The sequence below is a fragment of the Barbatula barbatula genome (genome assembly GCF_947034865.1).
Source record: "Barbatula barbatula genome assembly, chromosome: 14".
Taxonomy (NCBI): Eukaryota; Metazoa; Chordata; class Actinopteri; order Cypriniformes; family Nemacheilidae; genus Barbatula; species Barbatula barbatula.
Genome location: NC_136777.1, coordinates 13,879,590 through 13,900,678, shown reverse-complemented (window position 1 = coordinate 13,900,678; position 21,089 = coordinate 13,879,590). Strand labels below are relative to the sequence as shown.

The 21,089-nt window shown below is 37.8% G+C and overlaps 2 protein-coding genes across 2 annotated transcripts; one reads left to right on the top strand and one right to left on the bottom strand.

The window, feature by feature from the left end:
- Positions 1-730: 730 nt before the first annotated feature.
- Positions 731-14,058, top strand: sfxn5a (sideroflexin 5a). The gene is made up of 14 exons (XM_079472895.1): positions 731-903; positions 2,130-2,198; positions 2,272-2,349; positions 2,519-2,545; positions 2,792-2,846; positions 3,404-3,433; positions 5,415-5,464; positions 5,560-5,616; positions 5,770-5,835; positions 6,618-6,708; positions 9,147-9,262; positions 9,370-9,455; positions 12,157-12,274; positions 13,089-14,058. Exons 1-14 carry the CDS (start codon positions 847-849, stop codon positions 13,164-13,166), a joined length of 978 nt encoding a protein of 325 aa, XP_079329021.1. The 5' UTR covers positions 731-846; the 3' UTR covers positions 13,167-14,058.
- Positions 14,059-15,801: 1,743 nt separating this feature from the next.
- On the bottom strand, positions 15,802-20,417 carry emx1 (empty spiracles homeobox 1). Its single transcript, XM_079472381.1, has 3 exons — positions 19,802-20,417; positions 17,974-18,158; positions 15,802-16,359 (listed from the first exon to the last, which is right to left on the bottom strand). The coding sequence occupies exons 1-3, from the start codon at positions 20,145-20,147 to the stop codon at positions 16,192-16,194; spliced, it is 699 nt and encodes a 232-aa protein (XP_079328507.1). The 5' UTR covers positions 20,148-20,417; the 3' UTR covers positions 15,802-16,191.
- Positions 20,418-21,089: the final 672 nt, after the last annotated feature.

The following is a 21,089-nucleotide window of genomic DNA, read 5'->3' as shown; positions in this document are numbered from 1 at the left end:
AGAATTGGACATATTTAGCGATGAACTGAAATGAATAGTTTTCTCCCTCTCGTGTTATGTAGTATGACTTAGAAATATATGCTATTTTAAAGAAGTTAAACCAAACCACATTGAACCCTATTGACCAATGAGACGTTTCTCAAAATATCTTATTTTGTGTTCAAAACAGAAAGAAAGTCATACAAGTTTGCAATGACATATAGAGAGTAAACCATGCAAGAATTTTCATTTTTTGGGTGAACTACCCCTTTAAGACATCACCCGTTACAAAAACCACCAAGAATTAATTATACTACCTATGACACTGCAACAAAAATGTAGTTTAGATTTTTTTAAATAAAGTATATTGACGAATTATTAGCCAACTGTTTATTTAATGTTCTATATTAGCCAGAATTTAAGTAAATTTTTAATACCTTAAAAAGTATTGTAAACTTGGCCATATTTTGGGATTAAACACATTGCAGTCAGGAGGCAAAATATATATTTTGATATGCAGTAATACATATAATTACCTAAAAACGAAACTATGCAAAAGTCAAAGGCTTTAAAAATAGAAGATAAGTTGACTATCTTCTATGTTCGACTATCCGTATCTGTAGCCTTATAAGTATTAACAGATCGGCCATTTATAATACATTAATTACATTTTAACATGTATTTATATAGCAAACTCGTTTATCCATTAGGGAGAATAAAACATTAATCCTATTATGATCCGGAGAAAAACGACATTACCCAAAATGCATCAAAACGGATGATGACTCAAGCCCCCTAGAAACAAGATCCTTTTCAGAGCTCTGATAAACAACCATATTGAATTCATTCTGCATAGCACTACCTGCAATGACTGACCCGGTCGAGTACCCTCCGTTTAGACTCGGCGAGTCTCGGTTTGATCAGGTAAACAACAGCCGGCCAAGGTGCATATTAATGTACGACTCGTGATCTACAAACAGCTTTGTGCAGCTGGGTGTTTTTCAAGCTTGAGGTAGACTGTTTTGAACATGTTGTTTTGTAGTTTCGGAAAGATGAACAAATCCATTTAGTTTACTAGGTGAAACTTCAAAGAAAGCCACGCATGCGTGTGCAGCTGGTTTCGCTTCCGTCCTCCTCACTCGCTCTATGGTGAAGTGGCATTAACAGCGACCTCTGTTGGTGTAACGATGCCACTGACATTTTTGAATGAAACGAAATCACCGACAAAAATGTTCACAAACACAACGCGAGATAAAAATAATAGATATGATCAATTATACATTTAAATGGTAATAACGGGAATTGTATTTTGTTGTTATGAAGTCGTTTACAAAGAAATAATAATAAAATTATTAGAAGATCCAATACGACGAAACACATTTAAACCATTTATATTTATTAGTGACTCAATAAATTTCACCCCAATGGAAAAGAAATAGGTAATTTATGTATTTATTCATTCATTATCTATACAGATGATTCGCATCTGCTGTTATTGCTTCGTTTGTCACGTGTGTAAAGGGCCGTCTGTTAGACGTGATAAACTGAGAATATGTTGCATTGGAAATGTTGTTTTCCCGTCTTTCACACACACATGTGAACATTTTAATTGCGCTGGATTATTATTTTTGTGCTCTGCAGATAAGAGAGCGCACAGTTGGCGCGCTCGCGTAATGAGGCGGACACACCTGGCGCACAACTGCTCTGGCCCCGCGTCATAGTCTGCATCAGCAGCTGGAGAAAGTTTCTGGGACCTCGAGAACAATTTGTTGAATAATTTAAGAAAATTGTGAACATATAATTAATGACCACGCTTATTAATCTGGAAAGAGCTTTTCTTGTTCCACACAAATCTGCCCCTGAGGCCTTTATCTCATTATTTTTGGAAATTGTATATTGCACAGACAAAAAGATATAATCACAAAAACAATCAATAAAACACCAAATGTTAAATGTGCACTTTAACGTTGGATTTCATACATTTTTATACTGTGTTTGTTCAAACATATGAGATTCATTTAATATATGAGCTTTAAAAGTGAACTTCTTTTAATTCCGTTCACTTTGAAGACAGACCAATTTAGAAAACTATAAACATTCAAACATGACGAAGATGTATTTGTGGCAATTATTTATTTATTTATTGTCAGGGTACGTTTTATGGGAGATTAAGACACTTCTTGGATGTTATTGACCCTCGAACGCTCTTTGTGTCAGAGGTAGGTGAAATTTTCCTCAAATATCTCTCAGGTTTATTTGTGAATGCTTCAGTTTTCTCATTTCTTATTTTAGAGTCGTTTACGTGTTTGTATAAAACTCTTGGATCAGTTCAGAAATGGAACTTTGCCTCCATTTGTGACTAATGCGCAGGTAAGGTTAGGAGTCCTTCATCAAAACTATGTTTTGTTTGGTGTGTAGCTGATGTAGGGGAGGTCGAGGGAACAAACATCAGCAGAAACAAGGCAAAAATGTAATCAGAATTTAAAGAAGTTTGCCTTTGGAACTTTGGTAACCACCTTTTTTGCGTGTCTCTCAATAGCTTTGGGATGCTCAGAAGGTTAAACAGGTGAGTGTGAACAGCTGTGAAAGCCTTTTACAGATGCCGATGAAAGAACCTTCTCAAATCACTCAATATCATCATGCAGAGTGTGACACACACCCTCACATACCATACTTCCGATTAGCGGTATAATGAGAGAGGAATTATGGATAACCTCAGCATGTCAATATTTCCATCAGAAATATGCTCTCACATCTTATTTTTTATCGTTTCCTCTTCTTCATCCTTTCTGCCAATTCATTATGTCCTTAGGCTATCATCCATCCAGACACAGGAGAGAAGATCCCCATGCCCTTTCGCATGTCAGGTAAGGGTGTGAGTGTGTTTTCAGGATGTTTCTGTGTCACGGGTGATAGGCAGTTTGCTGCTTGTTACCAGCTCTGGGGACTTATAAGGTAGGTGGCAGGGGGTCTCGCTGGACCAATCTGTTGGGAAAAGGTCACACTCAGCTGGGCTCTGATTAAACCCTTTCCCCCCACTGTCTGGAAGTGTTGTTGGGCCACTCAGAAATAGGAGTATTTTAGTCTTCTGTTAACACGGCTATTTAAAGAGAGAACAGATAGAGAGACCATCCTGCCTGACAATTATGATGGCTGACTCTGAGCCATGCTGCATGTCTTTTTTATGTGTAATGAGGATTTTATGACTGTTAAAGGTCAGTAATAAATTAATAATGTCATATGAGAATCTATAATAATGATTATTAAAGCAGACATTAAATATAATGTACATCTGGGTCTGATCCACGGTATTCAAATGTCAACATTACATTCTTAGTCTATCTTTTTACTATCGTCTCAAGGGTTTAATAGTTAATTTCCTCGTTTGTGTTCCTTATGTTGGCTTGTGCTTTTCTTTTTTTAGGTTTTGTGCCCTTTGGTACACCAGTGGTAGGTATTATAATGGAATTGTGCAAATAATCATGTTATTTTCTGAAGTTTAAGTGGCCGTCTATGCTGTGTTTGTATTTTTCCATGTAAACGTGCACTAGACAGTCATGTTCAGTGTTGGGTAGTAAGGCGTTACTTTAGTTTGATTACTTTTATTAGTAATTCAACGCATTATAATAAAAAATAGTAATTAGATTATAGTTCCAAGTGACTAAACGTTACAGCTGCGTTACATCGTTGCCGTTTTATCATTTATATTATAAAACCGAAATAGCTTTTTCAAAGTCTGGATGCCTACTTGTCGCACCCATGATGTCATCGAACTGAAACCCATATGTAACTGCGCGGAAAGTACTACCTAAGCCACTCCGTGGAAAGCCTACCACCTTAAGTAAAAAAACTCGGAGCGGCCAATGCTATCACCACGTTTTCGTCGTATTGGACGGAACGCAGGCAATGAGACTAGATGCTGTTATATGATTGGCCTAGGTGCCTCTCGTGATCCATTTTAGCCTTTATGCTCCAATAGTAAGTATTACAGACCCATACATCTCCCTATCATAAGACAATATTTGGTACTACCAGCAAAATCAAACTCGGTGTGGAAAGAGAAACGTATGCTTTCTGTAGGAGGAAATACAATCATTATTTTTAGTTTATTTCTGTCGAAGCCAAGAACATTGTTGTGCGTTGTTGGTCCTGTGGAAGTAAGCAAACACTCTCTCCCGCGAAACCCCCCTCCCCAGAAAGGGCAAGTACAGCACAGTTAAACTTCCCGAGACAGTAGTGTTGCTGGTGTAATGCAGAGAAAGGCACTCCTGTCAGATTATGCCCCCTCCCTCCCCACAATAGTTAGGGTGAGGATTAGGTGTTTGGGGAGTGGTTAGGTTTAGGTGTGGGCTCAAAATCAGCCAATCGGTCTAATCAGTAATTTAATTACATTTTCAGAGTAATTTACCCAACACTGGTCATGTTTCCAAGTGTCGCACTGTTTCCAACCAATTTTATGCTACGTTTCAAATAGTTAAACACTCAAAGGGATACTTCACCCAAAAATAAAAATTCTGTTATTATTTATCACCCTCATGTCATTCCAAACCTGTATGACTTTCCGTCTACTGTGGAACACAAAAACAAATATTTTGTGAAATTTCTCAGTGGTTTTGTGTCCATTTGTAACAAGTTCATAAAGGAAGGAAGGAGGCGGGAACCAGCGAACATTTGACAAACTTTAATCAAATAAAACAAACAATAACACCGAAGTAAAGGACCGGCAGCCACCTTGCTGTCGACTGCCGGCCCCAAGAACATAAACACAAACTTAACAATTGTCCGGGCCCGGTCCTCTCTCGTCAACAGTCCTGCCGCTCGTCCTCTTAAGCTCTCGATCTCCTCCGTGAGCGCGCACAGCTGATTCCAACTATCACTCACACCACCGGCCCAGCCTCACGGCTCTCGTCCCGCTTTCCTCACCACACCATACATACAGGTTTGAAATGACAGGGGGGAGTAAATGAATGAAAAAAATTGGCGTGAACTATCCCTTTAAATATGTGACCCTGGACCACTAAAAGACTAATAGCTCGCACAGGTATATTTGTAGCAATAGACAACAATACATTGTATGGGTCAATATTATAGATTTTTCTTTTATACCAAAAATCATTAGGATTAATGAAGATCGGGTTCCATGAAGATATTTTGTACATTTCCTCCCATAAATATATCAAAAAATTTGTGTAAGTTGATGCAGCCAAAAAGGTAATAAACGTATTTATTTTCTGTATAAATTGAAATTTGAAAAATGTACCCTTTTGCAAGGTTTTGTGGTCCAGGATCACATATGTGCCTCCACAAGGTAAACATGATTTGATCGAGTTCTATGTTCTTTATGGGATTTGTTCATCATTTTACCTCACTTTGTTTAAACACAAGAACGTTTTCTTTGTTGAACTTCGTCTGTGTTAACTTTTATTTATAGGTAGTAGGCCTCCTTTTACCCAATCAGACTTTGGCTTCCACCATCTTCTGGCAGGTACAGCATACAACAGGGCATATCAAGTCTTGTCAAGCTCGCTGCCTGAGTAAATGTCTTCTTATTTCTTCCATGTAAACTTGTGTTTCTTACAGTGGCTGAATCAGAGTCACAACGCCTGTGTCAACTACTGCAACCGTAATGCAACTAGGGTGCAGTATCATTAATTTAAGTTAAAGCAATATGTATGTTACTGGCAGCCTGGATGATACCATGACATGATTTAGATTTACTTATATTTTAAATTAACATAACAAACGATTGCAAAAGAGGAATGCTAACACTGGGCTTTTTATTTATTTCAGCCCGCACCAATGTCCAGGTTCTTCCAGGGATACATGGGTGCAGTCAGCAGTGCAGTTACTATTGCAGTGAGTTCACACATAAGCAAAACTCTATTAGGTATGTGATTTGACAGATTGCGAGAATAGTTTTTTAATCCCTTTCATATCAGGCCAGCGTAGAAAAATATTATTCATTACTTTTCTGGTATAATGTGAACTTGATAAGCAAACTGATAGAGCCGGATAGTATCACACACAGACACACAGACAGAAAGCCCTATGAATTTCAGTTTGCTGAATTGCATATTCTGGTAGTCACGCCCCCTTTGCTCTCCAGAGCCAATTAGCTGCCCTGCTGGGCGGCAGTTTGATGCCCAGGGGCATGACAAGCAGAACCATGGCGACGACAACTACAAATGGCCCCATGCCTGTGAGAAATATGGGAGGGGAGACTAATTAAAACTAGACCCTCTGAAGACCCCTGCCGGGAAGGGAAGGGATGTGAATGGGTTAGGTTCTCAGATGTTTGTTAGACAGGAGCGGGTAAAAATGACCAGAGACTCATAGGGCGAGATGAGAAACAACTTAGCATGGCCTGTCTTGACCTGTCATGGAGCCCACAGGGAATCCAAAATTGTGCCTTTAAAATCCCTATCAAAACAAATATGTTGTGTTACCAAAATTACTTTGACCTGATGTGGTAGATTTGTCACGTCAAATTAAAATGTAATTGTTTCATTGGGAATGGAACCATGTTTATAAATGTTTATAAATGTTGCAATATACAGCCCTAATATAAAAATTGTGTTTATAAATTAGTCGATGACTTACAAGTGACTTTAAATGATATTGCATGTTTGTTCACTTAGGTGGGGCTAAATATTCTTATTAAGAGTGCAGAGCATTTCAGTCCAACTACGAGACTCCTGGTCCAGAGGTTCATCCCCTTCCCTGCTGTCGGTACGTGCACATGAACGAGAACCCGCTTTGCGTTTAAATACTTCCCATCGGAAGTGAACGTAATTTACTGTCACAAACCTCTTAATCTGCCCCGTCGTCTTTATGACAGAAATCACCCCATTACTTCCTCATGTGTCATGTGCTCTTGCTAAACTGCTGATTATTAAAGCATAAAATGAGCCGGTAATGCACAATATTAATTAATGCACACGGATCGCACCAGTCTGCTGCCTCGAAGCCCGTGTCTTCGCATCGGTTACGACACTTAATTTTTAAATGAGCGTTTGTTCATGCTTCCATTAAACCCTGAACGCACATTAAGCGTTTGTTTATTGTTGTTTTTGGCGTGTCGTGTTTTGACTGATCCCGTTGTAAGAGGGGGATGCTGTTGAAATGTTATCTCAGTGTTCCATTAGCGTTCTGAGGCTCAAACAGGTCCAGAGGGGCCGAGAGAGACTGTCCCACAATGCCTTGGGGATAGTTGGCTGTAATTAAATTGTTTTCGTCCCCACACCTCATCCCTTTAATTAAATCAGCAGGTTCCCCCCTCAGCTCTCTGGGCTGGGGTGACGGGACCTTGTTAACTCTTGGCTGCTGCTCTCTAATTGGTTAATTAGGCCTAAAGTGCTCCCTGTGTTAGCGCCAGGTTTGCCGTCTTCAGACCGCCATGTTGTTTTTGTTTTTCTGTGTTCAGTTGTAAATGGTAATTACACGCGCCTAATGTAACACAACGGTAATGGAGTGTTTGAAATTTTGGCTTTGATTTTATTTGTACTTTCACCATCTGTAAACGTCCTCAAAGTTGTTCGAGTAGAATGGCGATATTAAATATTAGAATTGAGTTGTTGTATTTTTATAATTTGTAGTCATCCTCTAGGTTTCTCAACCCTACACATTTCATTTGTAAAATAACTGATGAGATTTTTGTGTTGTGGATGACCTAAAGCAGGACCCCCTTGACATGTAAAATGTGGTATGTGTGTGCTAAGTTTCTTTGTTCTCCAGTTTTGGTTGTGTGTGTGTGCTTGTGGTTAATTGGTCCGGGTCTGAACCCCTCAGAGGTGAATTGCTATTTACTCAGCCAATTAACTCAGCCCCACAACACTGCAGCACACAACACTGATAACTCACAACACAAGGCCTGTAAATTAAAAATGCTTCAGGCTCTCTCTTCATTTCTCTCTCACTCTTTTTCTCTCACACACACACCCACACCAATCTCACCACATGCCACAGATGAAAAGGACTGGAAGTAAATCATTATTCTATTAATTTTATCTATTATTTTATGTGTGGCCTTTGACATGACCAAAATAACATCTTCACATTTTTTCGTAATATCTTTGTTTTTTATTTCAACATTACTCTACAAATTCGTATTATACATAATCTATTTTGTTTTGTTAGTTCTATACTTACATCTGTATACTGCAAAGGTTTCACTAAAGCATAAATGACACAAAAGATGCATTAACACCGCACACTCTTGATTGCTGCACCGGGAGCACAAATGCATTTACAAAGGAATAGCAGTTCCAGAAAATAAACAGAAAATGCTGGCGTAAAAAAAAGAGACGTACACTAACCCTCTCTCTTTCTCTCTCTCAACAGGAAGTGGTCTAGCTTTTGTTGAAACTAGTAACTTTGTATTCGCACCTATTGTACTATTGCTCTTTGTATGACATATCGCTTATTTCTCCCCGAACTCTTTGCAAGTCGCTTTGGATAAAAGCGTCTGCTAAATGACTAAATGTAAATCTAAATGTAAATGTATTGAAGTATGACTTTAAAGGGATAGTTCACTCAAAAATGACAATTCTGTCACCATTTACCCACCCTAAAGTTGTTCCAAACCTGTAAAAATCTGTATAACACAAAAGAAGATATTTTGAAGAATGTGGGAAACCAAACTGTTCTGGGGCACCATTGACTATATCATGGTAGTTATTTTGGGTTACCGGCAGAAGAACGGTTACTTGGCTAGACTTAAATGTGACAAAGTTATACAACCCATTCAAGAAATTCTTTATTTTAATTATATGATACAAATAAATGAATATTGATGTAAATTAAATAAAATATAAATAGTTTTAGCCACTAGCCAGACCGATCAACAAACATAGACAGGAGGTTAACTTCAGGCCAGGTGCATGCGTCCGATGTGATGCGAAAACAAATAATCCTGCGAGAAATATAGAGCGAGGAACGTGATGCTTCTCGTTTGGTGTGAACACACAGTTATAGTAAATAGTGTGCACAGGAGCTTGACTCTTCTTTCACTGTTAAAATTGGTTGGTTTGGTTCACGGGTCAGAAGGAATTCAGTAATAACAGCCCAAACAACAACACATTCATATGATTCCCTAATCATGAACACTGGTTGCCGAAAAGTTGTCCATCAAAGTTCTGCTCTCTAACCGAAGTCCTCTCTTCATGTAGCAAGTGCCAACGTATGTAATGTTTTGCTGATGCGGCACACTGAGCTGTCAGAGGGCATCAGTGTCCTGGATGACAAAGGCAATGTGGTGGGCTCATCAAGACTGGCTGCAAGGCATGTGAGTGAGCTCTGGTTATACATTTGTTTGTTTTGAATGAAATGTAATTGTTTTGCAGGGCTAAGTTATGCCCTCTGAAAGTTTTTTCACTGTCTGTTTTTGTCTAGGCTTTGATGGAGACGGCCCTGACACGTGTTGTTTTGCCCATGCCCATCCTCCTGCTGCCGCCTTTTGTAATGGCCATACTGGAGAGGTGAGTACAATTATCTCTACTAAACAGTTAGTATGCAGTTTGTGCTCTCAGAGCATGCTTTCTCACCTTTAAATTCAATTCTGAAGGTTCCGGTCTGTTGTAGTTTAGTGATTAGTGATATATACACAGATTAGACGTCTGTATTTATTCCTGTCTTGGTGTGAGTGAAGTAACCACCTTTACCTTGTTGAAAATATCAGGTATTAAAATATAATGAACTCAGCTTGTGCCAAGAATGTACTTTTGTTAAAAACTAACAGCGGAACATGCTTTTAATATCAGCTGAATATGTTCGTGCGAGTGGGCTAAAGTTCTGGCATTCTGAAATCACACATCCACTCTAACCAACTCTAGCTTTTAGGAGATTTGTACCATATGCCCAGATGCATTTTGTTTTTAATAGTTTGTGTTCAAAGGTTTATGTGTGGGTTTTATTTGTGGTTGGTCTGTAATGTACGTTGAGGTTCAAAGTTGAACAGACCACTTTTTAAATATGCTAAATTAGTAATAATTATAGTGGTTTCGTTGTTTAATCATACATAAGGACCGATTTACTGCTTCTGTTTACAATGCTCGACCGGGATGACTAGATTTTGCACAAATGTATTAATTTCATGCCAGACTGAGCTCTTGCATTTATTAGTTTTCCAAATACTAATAAATTGAAAAACATTCACTTATTGTTTAGCACATGTATTAAAAACAAGTATTTTATTAAAGGAGTCCAATTTTATAATGATTTTCATTGGTAATCTTTGGCACTTCAATAAACGAATGAGACTTTTTTATGACACATTTTTTGACTGTGTAAACCTCCCCAGATTCTTTCTGCTCAGATTTGCAGGTGTGTTTGTGTGTGTTAGCTGCAGTACATGGTGAGTTGTCCTCTGCTATGCTGACTGTCAGCTCACCCTCACTAGCTCTCAATGGAGCAGGAAGAGAGGGTGCAGGTGGGTCAGTGCTTTGAGGGTGGGGCTGAGCGACACAGAGATCCTTGATTAATTAGAGCGCTGAGAGGAATCTGTGTGATATATGTGTGCTGTTTAAACCTTTCACCTGTTTCTCCGGCTGTGTCTGAAAGCAGCTGCCTTGTTTCCTTGCTTCTCAGTCAATCTCTCACACTTAACAAGCAGCATTATTGTTTCAGACGGGCTTATAAGCACCGTGCCATCATGTCTACGGATCTAGAAGAAATTCAAGTCTTAAGATGTCACCAAGTTAATATTTGTGGATATAAAAGTAAACAAAACAAAAAATTATAATAAGCCAGTTTAAAAGTATACTGTGATTTTCAACAGCCATCGAACTTCATGCTTGGAATGGTGGGATATTGGTTTTGCAAAAAATATATTTCAGTTTTTGTCCTGTTTTAAATATAATATATGCCATTTAAACCATACATATTTACTATGTCTTGCTATTAGAGAAATCTAATAATACACTAAACCAGTGTATGAATTTAGCTGCATCTAGGGGTGAGGTTGCGAATTGCAACCAATGGCTCACTCCACTGCTCCCCCCTCCCTTTCGTACGGTGGCTGACACAGAATTAAGATGTTGTCACGTTTTCGCTTCTTTGCCGAAGGAGAATACGTATTTACAAAACACGCCCAATAGAGCCGTTTATCCGTTTAGGCCTACTGTATACACAACATGGTGAATTCAATGTAAGAGGACACGCAGTGTATGTAGATAGAAATATCTCATTCTAAGATTATAAAAACATAACGCTTTATTATGGAAGGTCGTTCTACACCTCTGAACACATAGTTTTGTATATTATATTGCATTTCTGTCAATAGATCCTCCAAGAAATCACATGATGAACCTTTAATAATAATAGTAATAATAATACGTTTAATTTATATAGCGCTTTTCCAGAGCTCTTAAAGCTTTACAAATAACAACATTAACACAAGTAACAGAAAAAACAAATGCAAAAACAAAAATCAAAAACAACGATGGTACCGGTTTCAAAACATAGTCCAACATGAGCAATTGCTTCTCAAGTGAATACCTTGTTTAATGAATTGTGCTGGAAAACTGACAACATTTTTGCAGTGTGGGCAGTTTCCTTGCTTTCTAAAACCCACCAGATGAAGGCGTTTTAGTAGATAGGACATCACATATTTGAACTTTAAATTCAGTCATGCCTTCATTCCACTGTATAAGTGTAGATTGCTAACAGTGACAGTGTTTTACAGGTATGGAACACAGCCTCTTATTTCTGCACCTAACACTGTACATCTCTTCACTTCAGCTTTCATCTTCCCCTCTCTCTCTCTTCACTGAAGAGCGACGGATGAACGTGACGATCATTTAGAGCAGTTGATGGACATGTCAAAAGGTCTTTAACATGCTTCTCTCTTTCCTCCTTTAATCTTTCTCTCCTTTTCTCCACAAACATACACAGAGAGGGTGAGAAAGTTTCTGGTGGCCAATTAAAGCTCATCATGCGTATGTGTTGATGAAGTCATCATTAAGCAGCCGCTGCCTTCATTAAAGCAGGACTGCTCTGGAGGGCTCCTGCCGAGCATGCTATCCCACAACCCCCCACGCGTACTGCGGCCAGCGAGGGAGGGGAAGGTGTCAGAGAGCAATCTCAGGCGGCAGAGAGAACGCGTCAGCCGTCCTATTTGATAATAATCACGTGTCCTGCCAATAACGTATGCATTTTTGTGTGTGTGTGTTTGTATGTCAGGCTCCCCCTGCTTCAGAAGCACCCTCGCCTCACGCTGCCCGTTCACAGCATGGTGTGTCTGTCCGCGTTCGGCGCGGCACTGCCCGTTGCCATAAGTTTGTTCCCTCAAAATACTCAGGTGAGCGTACGTCTCTCTCTTTGTCTGTCATGAAGACGGTTATGGTTTAAAATGGTGTTTATTAAGCTGTTCATCCATATGGTTGCTGAACTGCAGACATATGTGCTGCCAACTACATCTATTCCACTCCCACCCCTCCCCTCCTCTTCCCATCTCACTCCCTCGCTCCCTCTTTACACTTTTCCGAGGGTTCCAGACGAACGCTCTCAAAAAACTCCACTCCTGTCCCCCCCACCTTTTCACACCCCACAGGATGTCTGTTTCAGATTCTGCCTCACACACTCACACACTTGCTGCCATCTGTTTCTGAGCAAAATATTGCAAGTTTTGGCCCTGGTTTGGATATTTACCAGTGTTCGCTGCTTCATTTTAGCTTCTTATGATGGTTGAAGTGTCAGTTTTGACTGTGAAAAATGCTTGAGGCAGGAAAGACATGGCACACTTTAAATTCTTATTTGATTAAACATTTTAAACATCTTAATGACTTAATGATTGCTGTGAGTGGTTGTCTCACTGTAGCCAGACGATCTGCATCCTAATGTCATTAAAAAAAACCTAACCAAAACAGAGCTTTATTTACAACGCTGCTCCATAGCACAACCTTATATTCATTATTTCATATTGTTTTGTTTTATTTGTTTAAATACTTTTACTGTTAATCATTGATTTAGCACAAATCAATTGAAATTTCATAATATATATTTACACATTATACGAATAAAGCAGTGTGTTTGGTAAAAGCAAAGTTTTATGGCTCTGACAGATATTTTTATGTACACGTATTTTTAAATTGCGCTTTTTACATTTTTTTTAGATTCATGTGTCTGAACTAGAGCCAGAGATATCTGCTGCAACGGAGTGCAGGATCCTTACCTACAACAAGGGGCTTTAACCAATCCAAATTACCAACTTGACACCTGGCAACTAATGCCTTAACCCCTCACGGTCAAACTCAAAGGAAAACGGAAATAAAACACATTGTTGTTGCAACGTTTGATGAACATCAATTCCAGTGCTTATAAAATGAATGTTTGGATTATTACATGTCACTAGATTTTTCATGCTGCACGTGAATGTGATCTCACCACATACAGAGACAGACTCACACTAGTGCTCGTCATTCTCTTTCCCTGGACTTGAACATGGAAGTGGTAAATTACATTGTTGGATTTCTGGATATTTATAGCAATGAACAATCTGATTCTTTTTAGTATGACTGATTTACTGAATACGTTTGCCTTCTACAAAAGAAAGTTTTAGCCTTAAACTCAAACGGTGCTTCGATAGATTTTTTCCGTATACATTACTTGAAAGTGCTCACAAATTGTGTTAAAACATAACACTAAAATACTCCATCTGTGGTCTCGGACTTAGTTGCAAGATATAAAACCATTTTAAGAAACACCATTTTTTTTAAGTATAATGAATAGAATTAGCATTTAAAATTTCCATTTATAAAAGAGGTTGAAATTTAAGACATTTTAAATCAGAAGTTCAATTGTACTGTTGCAAAGTATTTGGACATTTCAATTTCTATATAATTGCTTCTCAATTTAATTGCATTTCCTTTTCCCAAAAACATCAAACCAACTGGTATTATTTTTCACATAAATAATATTCAACCAAACCATTTATGTCAAAGAAATACATCACAAGCTATAAAACAAATAAATATACTGGGCTTTTTTTCTTGGTTAAAGAATACAAATCCTTTGACACAGTTATAGTTGAATGGAAACGCTTTGTACACAAGACTATCATTAAATGATTCTATCTCTGCTTACATTTTATGTTTAAGTTTCTTTGGCAAGGCTTTCAAATGATTCCTGTAAACTTTTATTTGATCAGTAGATCTAGACTATAATAGATTTGTGTGTTTTTCTACCTAGTTGTCACGGGCACAGATCACAGTTGGCAGTTAAGGGAGACGTGACATGAAGCCGCGTTTCGAATCGTTAACCACGTAGGACCGCCTTACAAATGCTCTCATTTAAACAGTGGCACAACATGCATATGTTCGGTTTAAGATGATATTTTTAGTGCTCATTGTTTGCTTTCGGCTTTGCCTTCATTTTGAAATACAGATCAAGTGTTTTTATGACGGATTTACTCATGCATTCATTGTTGGAGTCGAACCTGTAATCTCCAAACAGCGTTTCTGTATGCAACACACGCACAGTGCACTGCACCAGTTCTGACAATTGTGTCATGATTTGAGGAGTAATTCAATTTCACTCCGGGACTTGTAACGACAGTCGTGCAATAATTCTTCAAAATATATTTTGTTAATTATGTTGTTCACCAGTCGTATTATATTTGGAAATGTCTTGGTAAACAAACACTTTCCCTTTGTCAAAGTGTTTGGAGAGAATACCTAGAGGACACAATACGTGCCTCTCACAGCAGGCAAGCAGCCAAGCATGTTCCACTAGACCGGCACTCTACATCAACAAGCTTTTGTTTACCAAGCTTTTAGTCCGACTACAGTTTGGACAATCTCACGAAATGATACGCATGTTTGTACTTCTTCCTGTTTCGCATGCTCCAGCAAACCCCCGTCGTATTCTCGAATTCTTTTTCCAAGAGGTCTTTTGGGAATGCACGGAATGTGTGATGCAAACCACAGAGGATGTGATGTGTGCACCTGCACACAGGATTGGATATCCGATAGCCTCAAAACAAATGCACCAAAACAATCGTTTTTTCACTCTCTGTCTCAATACACTCTTGCCGCACTTGACAGTGATACTCAGGTGTCATCGGTTTGTGCGTTTCGCATTCACACACTGCAGGCTTGGGGTCAGATTTAAGGTAGAAGGTCACCCGCCGGTTCGTTTAACACAATCTGCCTCTATTTCTTATGACAGGAAGTTAGCAAGGTGAGATGAGAGGAAAATTGCCTGCAGGCATTGTCCTTTTGTCTGAGAATGTGCGCAAACACTTTAAAAGGGGTAAAGTTTTTTTTACCATGAGATAAAAAAACATGGAAAGTTTTTTGTTAATTTTGTTGACAATAAGGCGAGTTACCAAAAAATCATGGTCTCTGAAACATCTTTATTATTCATGGACATTTTTGATAACTTTTTCTAGAAAATGTATTTTGGTGAATGAACAACAGAAGCTAATGTGTTAATTGGCAAACATTCATTTTAGTTTACGACTCTGAATAAATGTTAAGAAAGATCCACTCACATCAGCCTGTATTTACCACTCACTGAATGATGCTCACACACACACACACACACACACACACACACACACACACACACACACACACACACACATCCCACAGACACTCCAGATTTTCAGCACCAATCTCTTAACACCAATTCCCACTCCTTAAGGTACAGGCAGCATTATTTACACAGACACATACACACTTGCTCTATAGTGAGGGTACAGGATATAGCTCATGTTAAAACTGGCAGATAAACTGATTCCTCGCATCATTTACATTTTAAGGTTTGTACAGTAAAAGTTTTAAATAATTGTATAAACTGCTCCCAATTCAACCTGCAAAGAGTCTCAAAACGTTCAAAACATTTATTAAAACAAAAAGATTTCTAAATGGCTGTGTGAAAATGCAACGAAAGTCAATCGTAATTAAATTGGATCAGTCTCTTTAAAAGTTCAATTTTCTTTACAGTTTTCAAGTACAATTTATTTTCCAAAAGAAGAGACAGAAAAACAGAGTAATAGATGGATAAGCTGACAGGAGATATATACTGTCCATGACAGCAGAGGTATTTTAATCAACTATTGATACAGTCCTCAAAATAGATTACACACATACACACACACCCACGTGTTCATGTCCTCTGAAGTTATGGTTACAATCTGAAATATGGTTAATTACATTAAATAAATAGTGCTTTTCTTGGTCTTGTGTGTTCGTTCGGACAGTGTCTATGTTAATTTCAGGCTTCAGACATCACATCTATGTCCTCAGATCCGGTCTGCTTGGTAGCGATCCTCCAGCGGTTAATGTGGTGGGTTCCCTTCTTCTTCTGTGTGCACTCTGGACCTTCTTCCTCCAGTTTCTGTCGCTTATATTTGGTCCTGCGGTTCTGGAACCACACCTTCACCTGAGGGTCAATCATAAGATATTGGTGAGTAATATGAAAGAGTTGATCATATATACAAATATTTCGGATTTAGCAACACGGTTAAAAAACATTTGTTTTTTATCAAACCAATTTTAAAACGACAAATGTTCACGTGCAGACCGTGTTCAGCAGAAGAAATGTAAGTGTCCTATAACAAGCACAATTTCATGTTGTTTTATAAACGGTTTAATTGGAATGGTAATACCCCAAACATCCCCAGCTCATCCAAAAACAATTATTGAACAGCATTTTTTTCGGATAATTTACGGATATATTTAAAGTGTCTGAATTCACCGTCACAAATAGACTAACATTTTATTCCTTTTGGTTTTAGCGAAAGATAAGCATTGCACCCACAGGTAAGCAAGGAAAAATGTCAACAACTGTGAAACATTATTTTCACTAGTAAAAATTGTATTTTCCATAATGCTAAATAAAAAATTGAAATATCAATATATATATATTTTTTTTTTAATAAAATACAATATAGATTTTTATAGATTTTATAGATTAACACAATTTTCAAAGTTATAACGATATACTGTCTCGGGACAGGGATATCCTCTTTTTCCAGTCAATTATTTGCATTATAAAAAAAACATTTACTATATTATTTAAAAATTACGAATGTCAATCGTGTAATCGTTAATTTAATTAAAATACCATTGTCAGGGGTTTGAAGTAATTTACTTTATTCCGTTACGCTAATAAGATGTAAAACAATTAAATCTAAACCATGTCATGTTATTTCTCCTAACTGTGACTTTTACATCACCACTTTCCTTTTTCGTCGTATGTTCATTCAACTTTAAAAACGATGAATAATATTTTTCAATTGTTAGTGTTTCATTCAACATTCTAAGTGTTTTTGGAATATTGCTATAAAATAAAATGTGAGTTTCTAAATAATGAATCTCGCTTTTAAATCAACTTAATCTGTGTACTCGTTAATTGCCATTTACCAGTCCAAAACTTGGTTACAATTATTACTGTCATGTCCAGAGGTGTTACTTGGTCTCCCTCCGTTGGAAGCCTACCAGTTGGAAACTGTATTTTTATACAGAGAGACACTCAATGGATAATAAATAACAACCTTAGTACTAGTGCAGGATGCGTAACTATATGTACAGGATTGCCGAATCGGACATATTACGTGGCATGCACAAACTGCGAAGTAGCATATGTCATACACTTGACTCCACATTACGAGCAAAATATTGTGAAAGAGCAAATGAATGATCGCAAATGCGATCAAAACAAAGTGTTTATCTCTGCTATAATTATGTGTTTTTAAAATACGACCTTTTTTATATTCTATGGGATTTAAGAGTTGGCATTTTTCATCGATTATCACGCATTTCTAGGTCTTGTCTTTTATATTTGTCATCATATGGCAGATTAAATAACGTGTCTGTTAAACTGTGATACTGATTTAATAAATATTAAATGTTAAAATCAAACGATGAACAATTAACTAAATGAATAAAAATGAGTAAATGTGATTTTACTTTGAATTGTAAAACAGTACTTCTGAGAGCATGGGGACAGCAGGCTTTATAACAACATTTCTAACTAAATGAGCTTCATATTTACCTGAGTCTCAGATAGATTGAGGCCGTTAGCGAGCTGTTTCCGTTCTGCTCCCACAACATAATGGTTCTTGTCAAAGGCTCTCTCCAGACGCAGTAACTGGGAGGGCGAGAACGCGGTGCGGATGCGCTTGGGCTTCCTCGCAAAAGGCCCATGAAGTAACAGCGTATCCTGTGACACATCGTTACCTGAAATAAACAACAATAATGATCATTCTAACAACATTGTCTATATAATAACCAAAACTATGATATAGGCTAAAGGAATGAAAAGTCCATGTGATCTCTTTTGGTTTGGACATCAAACACGCGCTTTACTGGACGGATTAAACATACATACAACCATTAGAAACCTAATGTAAGAATATTATGTTTTCACCCTTAATAATATATTTGTAAGCTATATTTAATTAAATTGATGAAATAATGTTATGTTACAATTTATGCGTTTTAAGTAGGCTATGCTAAACACATTTTCACTGAACAGTTTTTGGCGCATTCGAAGTTACACGGACTTAAAACGAAACTCCAGACAGAAGAAAATAAACCACTATTTTATTATTCTAAACTTAATTATTTTTATTGATTTATTTTTGACAGGTTAAAGAATTGACGAAAAATAGATAAAATATGTTGCACATCTAATAAAACAATGTTTATTATGAACAAATCCATTACAATAATATTCTTTTTTCATCGAGGCGCATGCCATTTACTGACCTTGATTTTTTTATTTGATGGCATATTCATTTTGTTGGCTTAGTATTCATTACGCATAACTGCAGGCTACTTAAACTTTAACCCGAATGAACGGTTAAAACAATGAAGATCGGAAGTAAGATTTTAAATGTTGTTATCTTTCACCACACAAGTTATAATTAGCAATACTGATCTTTTAAATTGCGATGCACATATGGCAAGTTACAGATCTATAAATATGCATTGCAGGGCATTAATTTATCTAATAAATAAAGTTTTTGTTTGCTGACTTGCAATGACTTTCACTACAGGAAATTTGATCGAAGGAGCTACGCAATTGAAACCGATACAGATGGAGTAACGAGTTCATCATCAGAGCAGAATCCTCATCAGTCATTAGCTCTCTCGTTGTTGTGACACTGATAAGAACACGAAAGGGTGGTGGTAGTAATTCAATTTTTCTTACAATACAAACCAGACTAGCCCAATTAATGAAGAATGTGGTCGCGGTTAACACTCGGGCAAGCATAGCTTCATAACGCTACATTACTTGTCAGTAGTTTGATGGTAATTTATTCTCACAAACTGCGTAGAAACGCTGAATTAAAAACTTATTTTAACGTTTGAAGCAGACGGTCTGTAACTGCTTAAAATCTTAAATTAAAGATATAGTTATTACTGTTATCAGAAGAAAGTAATGTTTTCTCTTTTTAGAGGATTGACATTATGCTGTTGTGCGTGGACAGTAGGCCTATTTTAACTCTGTGTGTGTGCATTTAAGTAGCGCCCCAGGACATGAGCAGAGCAAAAGCAGAATTTGTGATTTTCATCTGAACCTTATCTGGCTTTAGCGTCCAACACAAAACTCCAACTATCAGTGTTATTCTGCTCCACGTTGCTAAGAAGCTTATAGCCGGAGGCAAGCATTTTTGAATGTGTATGTTGAGACAGACAACATCCTTTTCTCCCCCCGGGCAATGCTTAAATAGACATTTCAGTTTTATATACAGAAAGAAAGGCTGTCATGCAGTTGGTTTAGCATAGACAAGATCATAGTTTTGTGAAACTAAATACGTAGCACATGCATGTTTTATTTCTGTCAGATCAAGATGCTGAGATATCAGGGAACATACCTTGGAACCGATGGCCAAAAAATCTGTTCCTTAAGACCCATGGGTAGAAATTTAGCGGTTCACGATGATGCTGCGTGCCAAAGAAGTGCGGGTGCTGGAGGTGTGTGCTGCCGAGCTGATGTGGGTGCATGCTCAGAGGCCCATGGTTCACAGTCTCCGAAAACACCAATTCGGGGTTTGGGTAGAGCGCGCGGCCCGCGGGGTTTTGATAGCCGCTAAGAAAACTGTCAGCCGGTGATGTGTAGCTTAGGGCGGTAGGACGAATCGGGTCTTCTAGTGTTAAGGGGCTTTCCTTCCCCACCAACGATTCAATTGTAAAACAACGCTTTCCTGTTGACGAGAACATTGTCCGTGACGGTACCGAGTTCAGTCCAACAGATAACCTCCTTCCAAAACTCCTTTTTGTGATCACTGTCAGTAGCAGCGCGATTTAGACAGACATTGTATTGCAGTCAGAAAGAAGCTTATTATTATTATTCCCTACTTTGACCAGTTGAAGTGTAATCCATCGATCCCGACGCGTCCACAAATCATGAAAGGTAAAGTGAGAATACAGACTCAAGACCCTGGATATGGTTTGAGGGACGCCACATATTGTCGTGTCAGACTCGCACTCATTGGATGAAACCCCTTAGCGCATGTAGCTCAGCGGTGGGCGGGTCTTACATTCATTTGGGTCAGATAATGAACTCCATTAGTTTGATTATTCACTTCACTAGATCTGCCTCCAACAGGTCAATTGCTACACAGTGGATAATCAAAACAGTTTTCCTTGTCACATTTCCAAAAGTATGCCTTTCAGGCTTAATTCAACAATCTGCAGTCAAGTCCAGCTAGGTTTTCGTTAGACCATGTTTGCTTTTTAACTTTTCCTTAATATATTTTTAAAAGTCTCTCACAAATATAGTGATTTATTTGAGCAATACGCTGCCCTAATAGTAACAGTATAGGTTTTGTTGCAACTTGCACTTAACATAATGGCGATGCAAAGTAGGCCTACAGCGCGCTTTACTTTGGTCTTTTAAAGTAAGATCGAAAGATTTATCACAGTGAGAAATTTTTCGATAATTAAGATTTCAACATATCGCTATAGTCTGTTTATGTAGTAACAAAATATCTTACGCAACAAAAATAATAATATTAATAATAATAATTCCCAAATCATGAAATATTTGTAACTCTAAATAACAATCATGGTAGTCTTAACATTTTTTTGTATTCCCGCCAGCCGTTGCTACTTTCCAACAGAAAAAAGGTCAGCAATTTTTTTACAAAACTAAATAGTGAT